This window comes from Pongo pygmaeus, chromosome X (genome assembly GCF_028885625.2).
Source record: "Pongo pygmaeus isolate AG05252 chromosome X, NHGRI_mPonPyg2-v2.0_pri, whole genome shotgun sequence".
Lineage (NCBI taxonomy): Eukaryota > Metazoa > Chordata > Mammalia > Primates > Hominidae > Pongo > Pongo pygmaeus.
Window position 1 is genome coordinate 104,945,048 of NC_072396.2, and position 22,791 is coordinate 104,967,838.

Consider the following 22,791-nt stretch of genomic DNA (forward strand, 5'->3'; position numbering starts at 1 on the left):
ACATACCTGTAATCCCAGCTACTTGGGAGGCTGAGGCAGGAGAATCACTTGAACCTGGGAGGTGGAGGTGGTGGTGAGCCAAGATCATGCCACTGCACTCCAGCCTGGGCAACAAGAGCAAAATTCCGTCTTAAAAAAAAAAAAAAAAGATTTCAGAGAGGACTGCGCGGCCTCGGCTCGTGGGTCTCTGAGACCTGAAAATTGAGAGCATTTTCGCACCCCAGAGGCTGCTACTGGCGGCTCTGCGGCCTTCACCATGCCACAGAACGAATATATTGAATTACACTGTAAACGCTATGGATATCGTTTGGATTACCATGAGAAAAAGAGAAAGAAGGAAAGTCGAGAGGCTCACGAATGTTCAAAGAAGGCAAAGAAAATGATGGTCTGAAGGCTAAGCTTTACCATAAACCACGCCATGCTGAGAAAATACGAATGAAAAAGACTATCAAGATGCATGGAAAGAGAAACACCAAACAAAAGAATAATGAAAAGACTCCCTAACTGCCCTGGCCAGAACTTCCAACACCATGTTGAATAGGAGTGGTGAGAGAAGGCATCCCTGTCTTGTGCCAGTTTTCAAAGGGAATGCTTCCAGTTTTTGCCCATTCAGTATGATATTGGCTGTGGGTTTGTCATAGATAGCTCTTATTGAGATACGTCCCATCAATACCTAATTTATTGAGAGTTTTTAGCATGAAGGGTTGTTGAATTTTGTCAAAGGCCTTTTCTGCATCTATTTAGATAATCATGTGGTTTTTGTCTTTGGTTCTGTTTATATGCTGGATTACATTTATTGATTTGCGTATATTGAACCAGCCTTGCAGCCCAGGGATGAAGCCCACTTGATCATGGTGGATAAGTTTTTTGATGTGCTGCTGGATTCGGTTTGCCAGTACTTTATTGAGGATTTTTGCATCAATGTTCATCAAGGATATTGGTCTAAAATTCTCTTTTTTGGTTGTGTCTCTGCCCGGCTTTGGTATCAGGATGATGCTGGCCTCATAAATCAGGCAGGAGAAGGAAATAAAGGGTATTCAATTAGGAAAAGAGGAAGTCAAATTGTCCCTGTTTGCAGACGACATGATTGTATATCTAGAAAACCCCATTGTCTCAGCCCAAAATCTCCTTAAGCTGATAAGCAACTTCAGCAAAGTTTCAGGATACAAAATCAATGTACAAAAATCACAAGCATTCTTATACACCAATAACAGACAAACAGAGAGCCAAACCATGAGTGAACTCCCATTCACAATCGCTTCAAAGAGAGTAAAATACTTAGGAATCCAACTTACAAGGGACGTGAAGGACCTCTTCAAGGAGAACTACAAACCACTGCTCAATGAAATAAAAGAGGATACAAACAAATGGAAGAACATTCCATGCTCATGGGTAGGAATAATCAATATCATGAAAATGGCCACACTACCCAAGGTAATTTATAGATTCAATGCCATCCCCATCAAGCTACCAATGACTTTCTTCACAGAACTGGAAACAACTACTTTAAAGTTCATATGGAACCAAAAAAGAGCCCGCATCGCCAAGTCAATCCTAAGCCAAAAGAACAAAGCTGGAGGCATCATGCTACCTGACTTCAAACTATACTACAAGGCTACAGTAACCAAAACAGCATGGTACTGGTACCAAAGCAGAGATATAGATCAATGGAACACAACAGAGCCCTCAGAAATAACGCTGCATATCTACAACTATCCGATCTTTGACAAACCTGAGAAAAACAAGCAATGGGGAAAGGAGTCCCTATTTAATAAATGGTGCTGGGTAGCCATATGTAGAAAGCTGAAACTGGATCCCTTCCTTACACCTTATACAAAAATTAATTCAAGATGGATTAAAGACTTAAACGTTAGACCTAAAACCATAAAAACCCTAGAAGAAAACCTAGGCATTACCATTCAGGACATAGGCATGGGCAAGGACTTCATGTCTAAAACACCAAAAGCAATGGCAACAAAAGCCAAAATTGACAAATGGGATCTAATTAAACTAAAGAGCTTCTGCACAGCAAAAGAAACTACCATCAGAGTGAACAGGCAACCTACAACATGGGAGAAAATTTTCACAACCTACTCATCTGACAAAGGGCCAATATCCAGAATCTACAATGAACTCCAACAAATTTACAAGAAAAAAACAAACAACCCCATCAAAAAGTGGGCAAAGGATATGAACAGACACTTCTCGAAAGAAGACATTTATGCTGCCAAAAGACACATGAAAAAATGCTCATCATCACTGGCCATCAGAGAAATGCAAATCAAAACCACAATGAGATACCATGTCACACCAGTTAGAATGGCAATCATTAAAAAGTCAGGAAACAACAGGTGCTGGAGAGGATGTAGAGAAATAGAAACACTTTTACACTGTTGGTGGGACTGTAAACTAGTTCAACCCCTGTGGAAGTCAGTGTGGCGATTCCTCAGGGATCTAGAGCTAGAAATACCATTCGACCCAGCCATCCCATTACCGGGTATATACCCAAAGGACTATAAATCATGCTGCTATAAAGACACATGCACACGTATGTTTATTGTGGCACTTTTCACAATAGCAAAGACTTGGAACCAACCCAAATGTCCAACAATGATAGACTGGATTAAGAAAATGTGGTACATATACACCATGGAATACTATGCAGCCATAAAAAATGATGAGTTCATGTCCTTTGTAGGGACATGGATGAAATTGGAAATCATCATTCTCAGTAGACTATTGCAAAGACAAAAACCCAAACACCGCATGTTCTCACTCATAGATGGGAATTGAACAATGAGAACACATGGACACAGGAAGGGGAACATCACACTCTGGGGACTGTTGTGGGGTGGGGGGATGGGGGAGGGATAGCATTAGGAGATATACCTAATGCTAAGTGATGAGTTAATGGGTGCAGCACACCAGCATGGCACATGTATACGTATGTAACTAACCTGCACATTGTGCACATGTACCCTAAAACTTAAAGTATAATTAAAAAAAAAAAAAGAAAGAAAAGACTCCACAGGGATCAGTACCTGCCTATTTGCTGGACAGAGAGGGACAATCTCGAGCTACGGTACTTTCCAATATGATTAAACAGAAACGAAAAGAGAAGGTGGGAAAATGGGAAGTCCCTCTGCCTGAAGTATGTGTCCAAGGAGAAACAAAAGTATGAAAAGTTATTTGAACAGGAAAGAGAAAGAAGAAGGCATGGAAGAGGATGGTTACTAAAGTCTGCTTTGTTGGAGATGGCTTTACAAGAAAACCACCTAAATATGAAAGACTCATCAGGCCAATGGGCTTGTGTTTCAAGAAAGCCCATGTAACACATCCTGAACTGAAAGCCACCTTTTGCCTACCAATACTTGGTGTAAAGAAGAATCCCTCATCCCTACTGTATACAACTTTGGGTGTTATTACCAAAGGTACTGTCATTGAGGTAAATGTGAGCAAACTGGGACTTGTGACGCAAGGAGGCAAAGTTATTTGGGGAAAATATGCCCAGGTTACCAACAATCCTGAAAATGATGGATGCATAAATGCAGTCTTACTGGTTTGACAGCAATTTAATATATAATTATTGAGGACTACAAACCAATTGAAAAAACTGCCATTACTGTGATGTTTCTGAATACCACCAAACAGCCTTACATGTCTGCAATCATCAAGAGATTTATTTATTAAATTGCAAACATTAAAATGGTTAAAAAAAGATTTCAGAAAGTAAAAAGAGAGTAGTCAATTTTAAAAGTGTTTGCAAGTGGAAGGGAGCATGTTCCCTGCCCCACTACCATATTTCACAATTCCATCTTCTGTGTATCTGGAGGATTTTTACAGAACCAAAAGGCCACCATCTGTAGGAAGTTCTAAGGGTTCATTTACATAATGTATCACTACAGTCTTTTCTCCTTGGGTGAGGGCAGCAGGTTTTTCAGGTCAGAAGCTGCTCCACACCCCTAAACTCTCTGCATTCCCAGGATGTTAGGTCACTGAGGAAGCTGGGGAGGATACACGGAAGGAAAATTCTGCCTGGTCTAGTACTGAGGCACACTTTTTGCCCTGTGTAGCATCATTTTATCTCCAATTGACTTGCTTAGATCAGTATGTGTCTATATGTTTCCATAGCACCCACTCCTTAAGTAGCTGATTCACATGGCTTTTATGGACCAAATTATTGTTCCATGCTGCTCTTGATTTTACTTGAGGGTACGGTGACTATTGGGGAGAAATTCTTGCTTGAATTCCAAAGAAGTAATGTGTTCTTCTGGAGGTCTGATAGATTAGTTCTTTCAAGGTCACCTTGAATAACATAGTTAGAAGACAGCAGGTGAGCTTTATATGACTATAACCTAAGTCTCTTCATCATGAAAAATGGAATGAGGGAGTTGGGGTTGAAGAAAGGAGCTCTCCACTGTTCCAAAGCAAGTCCATACAGTCTCTCCCAAATTAAGTATATAATCCTTTTAGTCCCAAACAGTGGCTGATGAAGGGAAAACCATGCTAGCCATGCCAAGAAATAAGATACTTTGGTTAACAGCCCTGCTACTTAGAAGAGAGGGCTCCCTCGACATAATGTCCCGGCATTGGATAAGAGGAGAGGAAATGACTAAAGATAAATTCTTAGCATGCTACCAAGAGTAAAATTGGATGAGGACGGGAAGCCCTAGGTCAGACTGTTCACAATTTCTTGAAGTGTTGTGGTGGCCACGACTGGTATACATTACTAGGAGTTCTTTTAATTGTCCTGGTCTGTGAGGGGCAAGCATTTGTTAGGTAAATGCTGGGATATTTGGTCCCAATAGGCAGTGGCTATAGTAACTTCAATCCCTTGGTTACCTCAGAGGTAGCTGGCTGACATTCCTATCAAAATACCCAACTGATATGAGATGTAAACATTGAGATATAGGAGAAAAGGAGACATGCATTCGTCTACTGGGGGTATAGGAACGAACAGACGGTTGATAAACATATGTTCCTTGTTATAAAGTAAAATCCTGGCTGGGTGAGGTGGCTCATGCCTGTAATCCCAGTGCTTTGGGAGACCGAGGCGGGTGGATCACTTGAGGTCAGGAGTTCGAGACCAGCCTGGCCAACATGGTGAAACCCCATCTCTACTAAAAATACAAAAATTAGCCCGGTGTGGTGGCTGGCGGCTGTAATCCCAGCTACTCGGGAGGCTGAGGCAGGAGAACTGCTTGAACCCAGGAGGCAGAGGCTGCAGTGAGCCAAGATCACACCACTGCACTCCAGCCTAGAAAACAGAGCGAGACTCCATCTCAAAAAAGAAAAAAAAAAAAAAAAAGTAAACTCCTGTAGGCAGAAACCAGTACTGATGATGATTTAATGTGATCTTGTTTCCCTCCTCTGCCTTCACTCTACCTTGGAGTGTTAGTCACCCATCCCAATCCCAAACAACATGAAGGTGATGTCTCAGCCATTATTACTTTCTGTCTCCCCTACACACATATACATACACACACACACACACACACACACATATTAATGAAATACTCAGGACAACAGCAGACACAAAGTAGTCTTCATTTCTTCCACACATTGGAAACATTTTCAATTACAGTTCAGCTTCTCTGAGGTCCACATCAAGTAGTAAAATACCAACAGTACAGAAAAGCTGGGTTGGAGGAAATCGCTGCTAATGAGGCACTAAGCGAGAGGCTTCACTTAACAATTCCAATAGACAAGCCGGAGGCCCATGCAAGTCCCTAAGAAAAAGAGTCATTTTGGCTTATGCCCTGAAGGACTTCTACTCTGCACTTTCTCCTCAGAGTGTGCCTATGAAGTGCCACTGTAAAGAGAGATCCTTGCTTAATGGCCACTAGTAAAATCCTAACAGAGAGCTAATCTGTTTGGGGAGCAGCTTTTTTAATAGTGGTGATTTTCTTCTCAGCCAGAGCTTCTCACTGGAATTAAAAAGACCCCAGCCACACTGACAGTTGCAGGTTCCACATATTCCTACTATATTCTAGTAGGATTCTGGGCCTTCAGCTCAGCCCAGGAAAGCTCAGAAATGCATCAAGCAAATGAGCAGAGCTAGAAGGTCACTTTAGAGAGCCTAAAGTGTTTGAAGGCAAGTTATTCCAATTGACCTGGGTAAGAAGGGTGTGAATGGTATTTCTGACCCTTTCAACTATATAGTGGATACCCCCGTTTCCAAACATAGTGGTAACTCTTAAGAAAATAAAACCTATTTGGGAGTTGCTCTTTCTTCTGATAGGCTTAACAGAAAAGTCAAGAAAATGTACTGATGGGTATCTCACCCATGAGCCTCATCCTTTCCTTCAATTTCATGGTTACTCTTGGCAACTCCCAACTCATCCTAAAATACCCAGAAAATAGAATCAGACAACACTTTGCCTTGCTTCAGTCTCAAAGGGTGGCTCTGAGTTCTCAACCCTGGTCTGAGGGTGCCGGTGGCAGCAGACACAGTGGAGGTAGTCTACTACATTATGGGTGAAGAGTGAGCGCAATGGATGCAAGTACTGGAAGAAAAGGAGCATGAAGCCAATGGAAATCAGATAAGCAATAATGAGCTGCAAGGCAATCAAGGAATGACAGTAATTCAGTAACACTTTAACTCCAAAGAACTTAAAAACCAAGACCATGATCACATTCTCTACCAACCTAACACTATAGTGCAGGCCCATATGTCCCCAGTTCTGCCCTTTGTCGACGAGATCTCTGTCTGCCAACCTCAACTGCAAAGCTGACCAGCAAGAGAAGTTGATGCCAGCATAGAGGATGGTGACTGAAATCAGGACCACCAGAGTGCCGACCCGGCTGAAGTTTTTCTCAATGTTATTGGGCATCTGGGCACCACTCCTCCAGAACTTAATCCAGGGCTCAAAGAGGATGATCAGGAAGTTGAGCACTAGGAAGGGCACAGCCTTCAATTTCAAAGTGGCTGAGAAGAGCACCAGAATCAGGAGGCGGGAAGTGATCTCCAATGTCCGCCAGATGGTGATGCAGAGGACTTCTAGTGGCCCAAGGCGAATCTTGTAGTCATCGTACTTGATCTGGATAGCCAACATATTGCAAAGGGTGGCCCCATAGGTGACAGATACCAGGGAAAATACCATTAGCACAACTGTTAAGAAAAACAAAAACAAAAACAAAAACAGGCAATCAGTCAATGTTGGTAATGAAGGCTGTACTTATAACCCAGAGGTCCAGAGAGATGACAGATGAGACTTGAGAGCTCCAGTTAAGAGCAAATACAAATATGATCACAGCTATGTAAACAAATAGCATGCATTTGAATAGACTTTCTCCAAAGGCAGTATATAAACGGCCAACAGGTATATGAAAAGGTGTTCAACATCACTAATCATCACAAAAATGCAAATCAAAGCCACAATGAGATATCACCTCACACCTGTTAGAATGGCTATTATTAAAAAAAAATAAGTGGTGGTGGGGATGTGAGAAAAAGGACCCTTGTACACTGTTTGTGGGAACATAAATTGATACAGCCATTATGGAAAACAGCATGGAGGTTCTCCAAAAAATTAAAAACAGAACGGCCAAACGATCAAATAATCCCACTGCTGGGTGTATACCTAAAGGAAATCAGTATCTCAAAGAGATATCTGCACTCCCATGCTCATTGTAGTATTATTCTCAATAGCCAAGATATGGAAACAAACTCAGTATCTGTTGACAGATGAATGGATAAAGAAAATCTGGTGTGTGTGTGTGTGTGTGTGTGTGTATGAATATTATTCAATCATAAAATTAGGGAAACCCTGCCATCTGTGACACACAGATGAACCTAGAGGACATTATGCTAAGTGAAATGAGCTAGACACATAAAGAAAAATACTGCATTGTCTTACTTATATGTGGAATCTAAAAAAGTTGAACACCTAGAAACAGAGAATGGGTGGTTACCAGGGGATGGGGATTTAGGGAAATGGAAGGATTTTGATCAAAGGCTACAAACTTAGAGTTATAAGATAAATAAGTTTCAGAGCTCTAATGTACAACATGATGACTATAGTTGACAATAATGTATTGTGTACTTGAAATTTTTAAAGAGAGTAGATTTTAAGTTTTACCACACACACACACACACGTACAAAAATGGTAACTATGTGAGGTGATGAATGTGTTAATTAGTTTGGTTGTGGTAATCATTTCACAATGTGTACATACATCAAAACATCGCATTGTACACCTTGAATATATACAATAAAACAAAATAGATGCACAAAAAATTGAAAGAATGAACCAAAATATCTTTTTTGTGTGTGATAGTCTTATATCAGTTTTAGAAATCTTTTTCTCTGCATTTCTCTATTTTCTAAATTTCTCGTGATGAACATATACTGTAACACTTTAATAATCATATAAATATACAAAATAAACTTCCTTAAAAAGCATGGGTCTTAGAACATTGAGAAGTCACTAACATGAGAAGAGTACATAAAAGGTATCAGGCAGACTTTGCTGATGAAGCAGGCTTTGGAGCAAACATTAAATAAGGCAGGAAGAACTCTATCTGAAAAAATCCAGTCTTAGGAGACTCACAGAGAATGCCCTTGCTAATAGAAGTCCCTTCTTTGATGTATATCTTCTTCAAGGAACTAACATTGTTTGTGTGTTTCTAGAACACTTAACTTCAGTGATGTGTCAAAACGTGTATTGAAAATTCCATGAAGGCAGGAGGGACCATGTCTATTTTCTTCACTGCTGTATTCCCAGAGCCTAACATATTACCTGGAACATAGCAGGTGCTCAATAAATGTTTGTGGAATTAATGAAGACTTCTGAGATTAGAGAGGTGCATAAAATACCTAATTAGGCTGGGCGCGGTGACTCATGCCTGTAATCCCAGCACGTTGGGAGGCCAAGGCGGATGGATCACCTGAGGTCAGGAGTTCGAGACCAGCCTGGCCAACATGATGAAACTCCATCTCCGCTAAAAATACAAATATTAGTCAGGTGTGGTGGCGTGCACCTGTAATCCCAGCTACCTGGGATGCTGAGGCAGGAGAATTGCTTGAACCTGGGAGGCAGAGGTTATAGTGGGCCGAGATTGCACCACTGCGATCCAGCCTGGGCAACAGAGTGAGACTCTGTCTCAAAAAGAAAAAAAAAATTAGCCAGGCATGATGGCATGCCTGTAATCCCAGCTTCTCAGGAGGCTGAGGCACGAGAATCACTTGAACCCAGGAGGCAGAAGTTGCAGTGAGTTGAGATCGCCCCACTGCACTCCAGCCTGGGTGACAGAGTGAGACTCCTTCTCAAAAAGAAAAAAAATTAAAAATAAAACTAATTAGAAGTCCTTGGTTCTGGCCGTGCACACGGTGGCTCACACCTGTAATCCCAAGCACTTTGGGGGGCTGAGGTGGGTGGATCACCTGAGGTCAGGAGTTCAAGACCAGCCTGTCCAACATGGTGAAACCTGGTCTCTACTAAAAATACAAAAATTAGCTGGGCGTGGTGGTGCATGCCTGTAAGGAGGAAGGGAAGAAAGGGAGAAAGAGAGGAAGGGAGGAAGGGAGGAAGGGAGGAAGAGAGAGAGAGAGGAGAGAGAGAGAGAGAGAGAGGAGAGAGAGAGAGAGAGAGAGAGAGAGAGGGAGGGAGGGAGGGAGGGAGAGAGAGAGAGAGAGAGAGAGAGAGAAAGAAAGAAAGAAAGAAAGAAAGAAAGAAAGAAAGAAAGAAAGAAAGAAAGAAATCCTTGGTTCAGCGGTTCAGCTGTATGGGAACTTTTGGAAGTCACTGAATATCTGTGTACCTCAGTTCTCAATTCACTGAGATACTCAAGAGTTGTTTATATTTGTCATCAGCAATGTCAATTCATTACCCCCATATGTTAGGAATCTCTGAGTTTGCAGCAGAGTGGTTCAAAAATTTCCAAACCCTGTTGCCTCACCCATGACATCCATGGAACCATATGTTAGAGTAGTGTCCCTAAAGAGCCAGGATGCTCCCTAACCTACCTAAGCATCAACTATAGATGACACAGGTGGCCCTTTCCTTTTCTTCCTTTATGTCAGAGGATGCTGATCACTAAGAAAAATCCAGTGCTCTCAAGAGAAGTGGGAGGGCTGAGGAATACTCATCCAAAAGGAAAGCTGGAGCTTTCTGTTCCTATTAAAACACTTGATCTAGGGAAAAGGTGGCCACAGAGATGTCAACTTAATCTTTTACTTTTCATGGAGGAAAAGTTAAGATTTCCCCCATGTAAACCCAAAAGGAAGCACAGCTCTGAGTTCTTCAGCTTTAAGTAGAGTGCTGGAATCTCAGAGACTGGAATTGGAGACTCTTGAAGTGGTGACTCTTGTCTTTCTCAACCATTCTCAGTCCCATCCTCAAGAGCTGATGCACCTTATGTAACTGGGAATGTGAGAGCATACATCCAACTGTGTGGCGATGCTTTCCCTTACATTAGAACTGATTTATTGATTAGTAGTGTAACAGAAGGAAAAAAACCTGATGCTTCCAATAAATGTCAAAACATTTTCAGTCTGTGTCCCTACAAATACACTCATGCCATAAGAGAACAAAATACACAGGCTCTGGAGGCAAACACCCTGAATTACAATCCAATCTTTGCTTATGGGACCTTGGGGGAACATACTTAAATTCTCAGTGCATCTGTTTCTTCGTCTGTAAAATGAGAATAATAATTATCTCATAGGGTTGTGGTAAAGATTAAATAAACATTTACATGTAAAGGGCTTAGAGAAATGCCTAGAACCTAGTAAATTCTTTTAGCTGTGTTCTTCTTTCTTTTTCTTCCTTCTTCCCTTCTTTCTTGTCCTTTTTCTCCTCCTCCCCCTCCTCCTCTTTCTTCCTATTCTTTGTCATCTTCATCATCCCCCTATTTCCAAAGGTATGGTAGGTGGGTTTACTTTACCTGGATACTATCCTGGTACTTAGAAAATCAGGTCATTTTAAAACTGATAGAACATCTGAAAGTAAGCCTTATAAAAATGTAAGACTCATAGCAAGAAAACTATACAACTTTACTGAAGAAAACTATACAATTTTACTGAGATACATTTTAAAATATTTAATAAAATGGAGAGATTTATCATTTCACAATATGAAATCCAACAATCCTATAAAGATGTAAATTCTCCCAAAATAACCTAAGTAATTTGATGCAAATCTCAATCAGAATCTCAATGAAATGTTTTTTTTTTTTTGCTGTTATTATTTTGCTTTTTCTGTAGGATGAATTAAAAAATTATCTTGAAAATTAATCTACTTAAAAGATTGGGGAAAATTGTTCTACCAGATGAGAGATGTGATAGGCCTTTGTAAGAAAGGCACAAAATCTAAAAGCAATAAAGAATCTGAATACATAAAAATGTAATACTTCAGAATGCCAGAAGATACTACAAAGTGTATTGTGGATATTAAATATATCACACACATATTACATGTATGACATGTATATACATATTTAAAACGCGTGTATGTACAAGCTAAAAATTATACAAATATATGCATACATACTCATTCACAGCAGAGAAAGGATTAATAACAAGAATAAGTAAATAGCTCCTAAAAATTAATATGAAAAAGACAACCCACTAGAAAAAGCGAGTAAAATATATAAACAAACAATTCACAGAACACACAATGACCAAACACAAAAAGATGCTCAGCTTCATTCATAACCAAAGAAAGCCAATTATTTTAAAAGCCAATTATTTTATAATTATACAAATAAAGAATATTGAGTTTAGGATATGAAGAAACAGAAACAGGCACATTTGTATACTGTTGGGTGAGAGTATAAATTCATATATCTTTTTGGGAGAGTTATTTGGCAATATCAATAAAATTTTAAACATACATATCCTTCCACCCAGCAATTCTACTGCTATAAATTTATCCTACAAAGTCTCATTCATGTACACAGGCATTTATAAAAATGTTTACTGTGGCATAATTTGCAATCAGAAAACAACTTTTTTGCGAAAAATTAAAATTTGTGAGGCCGACATAGGGCTCCTGCCGCCCCTCTTTCTTCCACAGTGTGAGGTCCTTAATCATGGCCTCCAAACATCTGCAGAAGTAAAGCATCATGGGAACTTAACTAAAGCTGTCCTGAGAAGGGAAGTTGTAATGAGGGGAAAAAATAACTTGGGGAGGTTGTGCTACCTTTTTCTTTTCTTTTTTGAGACAATCAATAGAATCCTATCAATAGAAAATTAGGAGAATAAAAATAATCTAATTCATATAAAGGAAATCTATATTATATGTTTATTATTGTTATACATGTATATATAAATAACTTGAGAAAAGACATACTAGCATACTGTACTTTTGAAAAAGACTTTGTTGACAGAATGTTTCATACAGTCCATTTTGGGGCAAAAACATGTACAATATATATTGTATGTATGTTTATGTTTATATAGTAAAAATAAGTCCAGAAGGATATATACTGGATGATCAACAGAGGTTATCTTTGGGGAGTGAGATTACGTTTCCTATTTTATATCTATTCTGTATGGTTTTTAATTTTTACTATAACCATGTCTGACTTTTTTAATTAAAAAAAGATAAAGACCAAAACTAGTAATGCATGATCACGAAAAAAATTTTCAAACCATACAGAAGAATTTAAAAAAGTAAGACTGCTGACTTTTCATTCCCACTCCGCAGAGGTAGTTTCTTGCATAGTTTCCAGAAATTTTCTGTGCAAATACAATTACTTATATGTCAGTTTGTGCATGTATTACTTTTGTTATTTATTTATTTATTTATGAGATGGGAGTCTCCCTCTGTCGCCCAGGCTGGAGTGCAGTGGTGCAGTCTCGGCTCACTGCAACCTCCACCTCCCAGGTTCAAGCAATTCTCCTGCTTCAGCCTCCCAAGTAGCTGGGATTACAGGCACCCACCACCACGCCTGGCTGAATTTTCTTTTGAGACAGAGTCTCGCTCTTTTGCCCAGGCTGGAGTGCAATGGTGAGATCTCAGCTCCCAGGTTCAAGTGATTCTCATGCATCAGCCTCCCAAGTAGCTGGGATTATAAGCATCCACCACCATACCCGGCTAATTTTTGTATTTTTAGTAGAGACAGAGTTTCGCCAGGCCAGGCTGGTCTCAACCTCCTGACCTCAGGTGATCCACCTGCCTTGGCTTCCCAAAGTGCTGGGATTACAGGCATCAGCCACCATGCTCATCCTTAATTTTTTTTTTGTATTTTTAGTAGAGACGGGGTTTCACCATGTTGGCCAGGCTGGTTTTAAACTCCCAACTTCAAGTGATCCACTTGCCTTGGCCTCCCAAAGTGCTAGGATTACAGGCGTGAGCCACCATGCCCAGCCGTAATGTACACCTATTTTTATTAGATGATTTAAAGGAAAAGCATCATCATTTCCAAAGAGTTTTCTCCTCAAACTACTATGTATGTATGTGAACAGCTTCAAGACCAATAGAACTTCAAGAACAATTCTTAGTGGGGAAAGAAGACAAAAGAGGGCAAATTTTCTCCTTACCTTATTTGAGACATGGGACTTTGCCAAACAGGGTTAGAATCTAATAGGAAATGGTCCAAACCTGTACCCACACCTATACCAGTGCCTGCCCAAGCAGATGAAGCAAATCTCAGGCTGTTACAATTCATTAACAACAATTTATCTCAACTTTGAAAACACTGACTCACATTTCATCCTCTGCTAGAGGTCTTACTCATTTCAGGATCCCTCTTCTACAAGTGGGAAATTAGGTCAGTGATTGCTTTGTAACTTCCTCCAAAGATCACAGTGAAGGTCAGAACTTGGTCCAGGCCTAACTCTCATTAGTATTAACCCCACGCTTTTTTTTTTTTTTTTTTTTTTTGAGAGTCTTGCTCTGTCGCCCAGGCTGGAGTGCAGTGACGTGATCTCGGCTCACTGCAAGCTCTGCCTCCCGGGTTCACGCCATTCTCCGGCCTCAGCCTCCCGAGTAGCTGGGACTACAGGCGTCTGCCACCACGCTCGGCTAATTTTTTGTATTTTTAGTAGAGACGGATTTTCACCATGTTAGCCAGGATGATCTCGATCTCCTGACCTTGTGATCCACCCGCCTCGGCCTCCCAAAGTGCTGGGATTACAGGCTTGAGCCACCGTGCCCGGCCCACGCTCCTTTTCTTTCTCTCCACTGGCATTAGCAGAAATTATTAAATCATTGGTTCCCAAATGTGGCTGATCAAAATCAACTGGGGTACCTTTTAGAAATATATATTAAGATTGATTCAAGTCTGGGGAGTGAATATAATTTCAAAAAGAAGCTCATCACATGATTCTGATGATCAGTACTATTTGGGAACCTCTTATTAAAGACTGCCATCCTTAAACAAACAAAACAACTAACAGCATAATTTAAACATTTTGGGCAAGGGAAAATATCCTACTGACTGCTGGTATTACTAGCTTCTTCTGGGCCCAGAGAAGGTTTATCTGTGACATTTTTAGTCTAAACAGCTTACCTGTTTAAGAAATCTGGCAGGCTTGAGATGTCTGACTCCACAAGTTCTTTAACTATCTCCCAGTGCTGTCCGATAGAACTTTCTGTGATGATGGAAATGTTTATACCTGTGCCATCCAATACAGTAGTTGCTAGCAACACACGGCTGCTGAGAACTTGAAATGTAGCTAGTATTAATGAACACGTTTTTAATTTTATTTAATTTTAAGTTAAATAGCCACATGAAGCTAGTGGCCAGTATATTAGACAGCTTGGGTCTAGACTTCTAAGACCCTTGATTTAACTGGAGCCCTCCCCTCTTCTGGCCCCACTCACCTCTACCCAGGGGGACCTCTGCAGAGATCAGGCTCACATAGAGCTGATAGGTCAGCTGGGGCACTGAGCCCAGGAAGGCTTGGATCTGTGACATACGTTTGTAGGCATTGCGGTGCATAGCCAGGGTCCGGATGGAGTGGCCCACCTCCCATTCTATCAGCACCTCCTCGCCATCTATTAGCATCTTCTTTCGGGTGAGGCTGACATAGGGCTCCTCCTGCTCCTCTTTCTTCCACAGTGTGAGGTACTTAATCATGGCCTCCAAACATCTGTAGAAGTAAAGCATCATGCAAACTTAACTAAAGCTATCCTGGGAAGGGAGGTTGTAACAAGGGAAAAAAATAACTTGGGGAGGTTGTGCTACTTTATTTTATTTTTGAGACAAGGTCTTACTCCGTCACCCTGGCTGGAGTGCAGTGGCACAATCATAATTCATTGCAGCCTTGACCTCCTAGACTCAAATGATCCTCCCACCTCAGCCTTCTGAGCAGCTAGTACTACAGGTGCATGCCACCATGCCAGCTATTTTTAATTTGTGTAGAGAGGAGATCTAGACATGTTGCCCAGACTGGTCTCAAACTCCTGGGCTCAAGCAATCCTACTGCCTTGACCCAAAGTGCTGGGATCCTAAAGTGCTGGGATCACACGTGTGAGACACCATGACCAGCCTGCACTACTTTTTGTCTTTTTCTGTCTTCTGATCATTTCTCATAAGTCAAAAGGTGGATCATGCCTTCTACAAGTTACATGAATCTAAATCCTTTTTTGTTCAGTAATCGACTGACCTAAGAACACTATTTCAGAAGTACTTGTTTGAGGACTTGAGGAATTGTTTTGTCTTTTTAAGAATAGGCCTGTGGCAGGTAGAAAAGTGCCTTGAACACAAAGGTATTAAGTCGATACTGTTTTCCTAGCAGAATAATGAAGGTTCCAAAAGGCCCTGTTTTCTTACCTCAAATTCGTGAGGTAAAGCATTCCTCACTCAAAGCATTCAGCTCCATAACCAAAGTTTTAGATTCTGCTTTTTCTTTTTCTTTCTTTTTTTTTTTGAGACAGAGTCTTGCTCTGTCACCCAGGCTGGAGTGCAGTGGCACAATCTCGGCTCACTGTAACCTCCGCCTCCTGGGTTCAAGCGATTCTCCTGCCTCAGCCTCCTGAGTAGCTGGGATTACAGGCATGTGCCACCACGTCCGGCTAAGTTATTGTTGTGTTTTTTTTTTTTTTTGTATTTTTAGTAGAGATGCGTTTTCACCATGTTGGCCAGGCTGGTCTTGAACCCCTGACCTCAGGTGATCCACCCACCTCAGCTTCCCAAAGTGCTGAGATTACAGGCATGAGCCACTGCACCTGGCCAGATTCTGCTTTTTCAAGAAAGGGCTCACAACCATATCTCAGCCAAAAAGTCTTGGGACAGATCAGAGAAAAAAAAATCTCTCATATACACAGGAAGCCATGAAAGCAACAAAAGTACTTAAAAAACGACAACTCAAACCTGAATGAACTACATAACTAGGCCCTCGAAAGATCACTGTAATAGTTACTTTTTGTGCCTCTTGACCCGTTTGTGGACAAAAGCCTTTTAAACTGGATTCTTTCTTTACAAAGAGAAAAACATCCTTATGAAAGCCTATCATCCCTGGAATAAGGGTAAGATGACATTTCCTGCTATGCCCCTCCCACCTCCCCCATACAAATCAGAAGTCTTTAGCAGTTCTGATGTGGTAAGTGGAAGAGAAGCAACTAGAACATCTTGTTCTGGAACACCTGAGTTACCACTTCCCCACTCACCTTGAATGAATAAAAACTGTGGACTACTTATGACTAGTAAGAACATTTGTAGTGGACATTAAGACATTTTGCCCAAGAGACTGAGGTCAAGGGTTGTATTTATCTTGTTTACAGCTCTTATCACTTAGTAGGTATTTGAGAAATATTTGCTGAGTAAATGAAAGAATAAGAAGGAAGAAAATAATACAGGGTAAGCAATTACGGGAGGAGAGGATAATAATAACAGCAATGAAATTTAACAGAAAAGTAGACCAAAGACAAGCCCAGAGGTTGATATGCTCTCTAGCTTTTAGCTCCTGATAGGAAAATTTGGAACATATGCTGGCTGCCAGTCTCCATAGATCACCCTAAGACTGATGCATGTGTACCACTCTGAAGCATGCAGTTTGAAATTTTCACCTTCTAGGGACAAACTCTAAGACCTGGGAAAGAAAAAGATGCAAAGAAAGAACAGAGAAGAAAAAGCAACACTTTATCCTATTCTTGTTCTGCATAAGTGCATTTTCAAAGAAAAATTTTAGATTTTAACCCCAACCCGTCAGTACTATTGCTAAATTGGAGAACAGTATTGGAGAAGGTGGCGGCATGAAATGTTCCGTTTACATTTACATAAATGTTCCGTTTCTATTCTCAGGGCTATTTTCTGGTTTAAGTAAGGGTGTTTGCCCATTTATAAGCTTCAGTAAATTAGAGTACATTTTCATTTCAGAAGTATGCTTGCATTTCATGTAAGACACCCGGACTCTACAAGCACCTTCATGTGCCTGATAACACTAATCAAGTTCCTACCTATCTAACAAGTAATTGGCCTTGAAAATAAGCGAATCCAGAGTATAATTTATGAGTTTTTAATTATCTTTTCTCTGCTGTGGGCTTAGCGGCCTGAGGTTATAAATGCTTCCCAATCATTTCTAGTGGAAGCTAAACAACAAAAATGAAAAACAGTACTCAACACTCCACACAGAGGGTTCACAAAGCAAACAAGAAGTCAAAAAGAGGGGAGGGTGCAGCTAGGTACTTTCTGAAATTTGCATCTTGAGAGTTTTCGATTGGTTAACTCAATATATTGTATTTGAAAAAGGAGGGACGAATGGTTTATTTGCTCCTCTAGTGACAACTTTAAATTTCTTGGTTTTAAGGTCAAGATGAGGTTTTCCTTTTACAGCTTAACTTCAAAGATTTAGAACCATAAAGGACCTTTTAGATCACCCAGTCCAAAGATGAATATAGGCCAGCTGAGTTATATCTGACCAATAGATATGGTTTGGTCCATCCTGTGTTGTTGTTGTTGTTGTTGTTTTAGTCAGCTGTGAAAATTTAAAATGATGACATTTCATATAAAAATCCTGTCTTTGGAGCATCTTCTGAAAAGTTAGTGGATCTGGCAATACTGGGTCTGAATTCCAACATGGAAACGATGGGCCAGGGCTCTAGAGGGGCTACCTCCTTCAGGCAGGTCATGAAGATTTCAGATTACCATGGTACTCACTACTCCTCAGTATTTCTCTGAGACTTTGTTTTCATTTATCATCTCACACAAGGCTACTGTTTTTTCTTATACTAGGCCTGCTTCATTCATTTATGATACCTGCCTGGTCCCTGCAAGTGTTTGAATTTGAGACCCATGATTTAGACTAACCCATTTGCTTTACAGATGAGGGAACTCTATATGCCTTCCTGTGAAGGTATCTTCAGAGATTTTACCAAGAACACACAACAGTCAATGAGAGAGGGAAGACTAGACTCCAAATCTCCTGAATTTCAGGCCACTGTTTCTGTTGATATCCCATATTCTCTCTGATAGAGCCTAATCGAGTCCTCCCCACTTTAAAATTTATTGATAAAATTTCTTTTCTGGCTTTATTGAGGTATAAGTGACAAATAAAAATTATACATGTGTACAGATACGAAATTTTATAAAGGAGTGAGTTCCATCCTTAATCAGTTTCACAGACTGTTTTTAGTTGTCTAATGATGAGGTATCTTCCCATTGCAACACTCTGACCCATATTCCTCGGCTGACTGCAGTTGTCTGCCTCTCTTGCAATCAAGACAAACTTGGTCCATTCCTTACTCCTGAACTCATAAGTTTTGCAACATCTCTCTACCTTGAACACCCCATAGCATCCAGATGAGACTGTTGACACAGGTGCCTATCTCCCTAGGATTAAGTGCATTCTTTCCACTTCAAGGCAATCTGAATGGAAATACTTGATACTACTAAATTGTGCTACTGCATCCACATAGAGTGATGAACTGTCTTCCTTTGCCCCCTCCCAACTTCGTATCTTTATTGCAGAAATATACAAAGAGATAAACAGGAAACTGATAAACCGACAGAGAACTGAACTATATTGGGTTGGGGTACCAGATTACCACAGATGGTTTAAAATATTTTCCAGATGTCAAATTACTCTGGAAAATTTGAAAATGGCAGTAGCACCAGCCCAAGCATCTCAGGGTAAAGAAACTTTTATCCAATTTACAAAGCATCCAAAAGGTAGAGTCAAAATTACACACTCAGACCAGGCGCGATGGCTCACTTTGGGAGGCTGAGGCAGGAAGATCACTTGAGCCCAGTCTACATAACGAGATCCCGTCTCTACAAATTTTTTTTTTTTTTGAGATGGAGTCTCACTCTACCGCCCAGGCTGGAGTGCAGTGGCACCGATCTTGGCTCACTGCAACCTCTACCTTCCGGGTTCAAGTGATTCTCCTGCCTCAGCCACCAGAGTAGCTGGGATTACAGATGTGTGCCACCACACCCAGCTGATTTTTAGTAGAGACAGGGGTTTCACCATGTTGGCCAGCTGGTCTTGAACTCCTGACCTCAGGTGATCCACCCGCCTCGGCCTCCCAAAGTGCTGGGATTACAGGTGTGAGCCACCACACCCGGCCTATAAAATTTTTTTTTAAATTAACCAGGCATGGTGACACGTGCCTTTGGTCCCAGCTACTTGGAGGCTGAGGTGGGAGGTTCGCTTGATCCCAGGAGATCAAGGCTGCAGTGAGCCATGATCGCACCACTGCACTGTAGCCTGGGAGGCAGAGCAAGACCTTGTCTTAGACAAAAAAAAATTTTTTTTAATAAAATTACACACTCTGCAGCTATGGCCTTCATGCACAGGGTGATCACGTCTTGTTGTTCCCATTCTAGTTTACACAGCCCAAATAGCATCGTTCATTGTTTTGGAACACAGGTACATACCACGTGTTCATCATGGTGGCATTTAAGATTTCAGGTAAGTTTTTTGAATGGTAGACAGGGAAGCCGAGAGTGGGAGGAAATGAGAGAATTGATTAGAGCCATAGTATCCATCTTGTAAATCTTTCATCTTTCTCTGCCCAAGTCTGAGCGGGGGGGTTGGTGGGGTAAGGAAAAGATTTAAAAGTTGCTCACCTGATAACAGGTCCCAAGAGGATTAGATGCATAAATAATGATAGCGGTTTATCTTTGGCTAGATCTCTGTGGACAAAAATGAGGGTCAACTGGACCATAATGGATGAAAACATAAAGAAAGAAAAGGTGTATGTCATCCAGTAAGTTTCACTATTCTTTCGATAGATTCTAACCATGTACAAAGCAGACGCAGCCTCCCCACAGTACAAAAAGGTGGAGAAAAGGATGCTAAATGGAAAAGTAAATCGGGGGTTGGCTCCACGGATGACATCTTCCTCCAGAGATGAAACCGGATCCACATTTGGCTCCTCAGGAATTTCATAAACTCTGTCCATTGTCGAGGTTCTTTCTGAATGTTGTGGTCTGGTGTTCATAGCACCCTCCCATCCATCCCCAAGAGAACCCTATAGCCGCTACAGTCCAAGTATAGGTGAGGAGAGCTCTGTCAAGTCCAGTTTGGGAACAGAGATTCACTAGTTAGAGCAAGAAACCGCTCTCTTCTAGATTCAGATTCAACTTGGAGTCTGGGATGGAAAGCCCAGGAGTACCACTTTGAACTTGACTCTTGATTGGCCCTGGATTCCAATCGTCAACATACTTGCTGTGAAACATGAACAAGACAAAAGCAAGCATCCCAGCGCCCCATCCAGAGTCCAACTCCGGGGACGTGAAGAGTCATGAGAACAGCGGCTTCCGTGGCGGCTCCTTTCGCAGACCCTCAGGCAGGGAGTAGCCGATCTGTCGGGGGCACCGACACTCAGCAGCTCCTCACAAAGAGTCCTGACCAGTGTGTCCTCTCAAGTCAGCGGAGAGCTGAGCCAGGGCAGAAGAGGGGGCGCAGAAGAAGGGGGGCAGAAGAGGGGATTCAGTTCAGTGCCTAGGTATCCTAGCTATTGCTAGGCTGTAGCTATCAGCTCGTCCGCTCACCTGCGCGCTCTCAGGACCTTTGCTGAGTCCAGGGTTCTCAGGATAGCTCCTCGGATTCCCCCAAGCCCCGCCCCCAAGACCGCCTGGCCCGGGAGTGGAGTATTGTCACCACCCTGTCTCCGAATGCAGTGTTGAGGGAGAGAAGCAGAGCGCGCTCGCTCTACAGGATCAAGAAAAGGCTGGAGGGGCTGCTTCTCCTCGGAGAAACTTTGCTAGTGAGAGGCACGACGTGCGGGGCGCCAACCTGGCTGGACGGATGTCGCCAAACTCTTGGACGCCGTCTGCTGCCAGGGTCCTGCCTGATCTGCGATTCCAGCTGCAAGAGGTCGGCAGCTTCAAAAACTAAGGCACCGGGACGGCGGGGGCGGGCGAGATGGGCGGGACGGCTGGGGCCAAACAAAACCAGCCGGAGAGTTCCCGGGCAGGCGGCCAGCCGAGGGATGCTCGTTGTGGAGTGGCGGGACAAAAAGGGGCTTGGGCCGCTCTTCAGAAGCACTTCTGACCACGACCTCCAGACCCAGGCAGGAGCCACAGCTTTACTCTTCCCTAAGAGCAGCAGGCGCCCACTTCTGCCCCGTCCTCCCTAACTAGTTAAGTGACTTGCTCCAACACTCACGCTACCCACGCGGTTAAGCAGGTGTGTCTCCCTCCGCCGCAGGGTTGAACCTCCCTAGGTCCTATTGCCCTCCAGATAATATCATGAGGGGGGAACCTGAGAGGAATAGGGTCAGAGTTTTCGGCGGAGGGAAGATAGAACAGGATAAAGGTCAAGACTCAAGGTCAGCCCACAGACACTGAAAGCTCATATTTTATGCCTTGATTTCTCCACTTGCAAAATGAGGCCAGGATAGGAGCTTTAGAATGAACTTACAGGTCTTTGGTTGAAAGGTTATGAAGAGGTGTCAAATTCTAAACAGACTGGTAAAGAGCCGAGAGAGCTGTTAGTAAAAACTGAGAGAGGTGTCTTAAAGAGCTTTGAAAATTACCTGTATTCTTAAGTGTAATCCTCCCCCACCTCACTGAGCTTTTGTTTTCATATCTTCATTTGCATAATTCTAAACCTCAGAGAAAAAGAGAACACATCTGCCTCCTGGTAATAATATAGATGTAGGCCAGGCACAGTGGTTCACGCCTGTAATCCCAGCACTTTGGGAGGCTGAGGCAGGCAGATCACTCGAGGTCAGGACTTCGAGACCAGCCTAGCCAACGTGGTGAAACCCCATCTCTACTAAAAATACAAAAATCAGCTGGTCGTGGTGGTTCGTGAGTGTAATCCCAGCTACTCAGGAGGCTGAGGCAGGAGAATCACTTGAACCCGGGAGGCAGAGGTTGCAGTGAGCTGAGATCACGCCACTGCACTCCAGCCTGGGCAACAGAGCAAGATTACATCTTAATAATAATAATAATAATAATAATAATAATAATAATGTAGCAGAGCCTGTGCCAATCTCCTTTTGCTGCAGGAAGTCAGTAAAACAAATCTACGTGAGGAGTGGCCAAGTAGCAGCCCCCAAAATGATGGCCTCCAGGTCGTCCTGTCATTATGTTGTTTTTTGTTTTTTTAAGGTTTCCATGATTGCTGCCTCCTTTCCCCAGGGCTGATTCAGGGACAGATTCAACATCTAAAGGTTGTCACCTTCTGAAGAAGACTCCGCATCTTGGTCTGCACCTATGCTAGCAGTTGGGCTAGGAGGCTGCTCCTTTCTCCTTTCCATTTCATAAAGGAGGTCAACATTATTGAGAACAACTTCAGAGAGTGTTCTTTTTCTTATTAGTTGGGACATTCCAACTGGGACAAGGTTCTCCACCACCAGTATATGGTGCAGAACCTCTTGGGGCTGCTCTAGGTACCTGTTCACAAGGTGAATCTCAGGCAAGGTGACCAATTAATCCCATTTCACTGG

General features: G+C 42.0%; 1 protein-coding gene and 1 pseudogene across 1 annotated transcript; one reads left to right on the forward strand and one right to left on the reverse strand.

Annotated features, from left to right (window-relative positions):
* The first annotated feature begins 235 nt into the window (after positions 1-235).
* LOC129024561 (ribosome biogenesis protein NSA2 homolog) lies at positions 236-3,659 on the forward strand (annotated as a pseudogene).
* Positions 3,660-5,531: 1,872 nt separating this feature from the next.
* Positions 5,532-21,487, reverse strand: XKRX (XK related X-linked). Its single transcript, XM_054471690.2, has 3 exons — positions 19,961-21,487; positions 14,773-15,041; positions 5,532-7,111 (listed from the first exon to the last, which is right to left on the reverse strand). Exons 1-3 carry the CDS (start codon positions 20,332-20,334, stop codon positions 6,366-6,368), a joined length of 1,389 nt encoding a protein of 462 aa, XP_054327665.1. The 5' UTR covers positions 20,335-21,487; the 3' UTR covers positions 5,532-6,365.
* Positions 21,488-22,791: the final 1,304 nt, after the last annotated feature.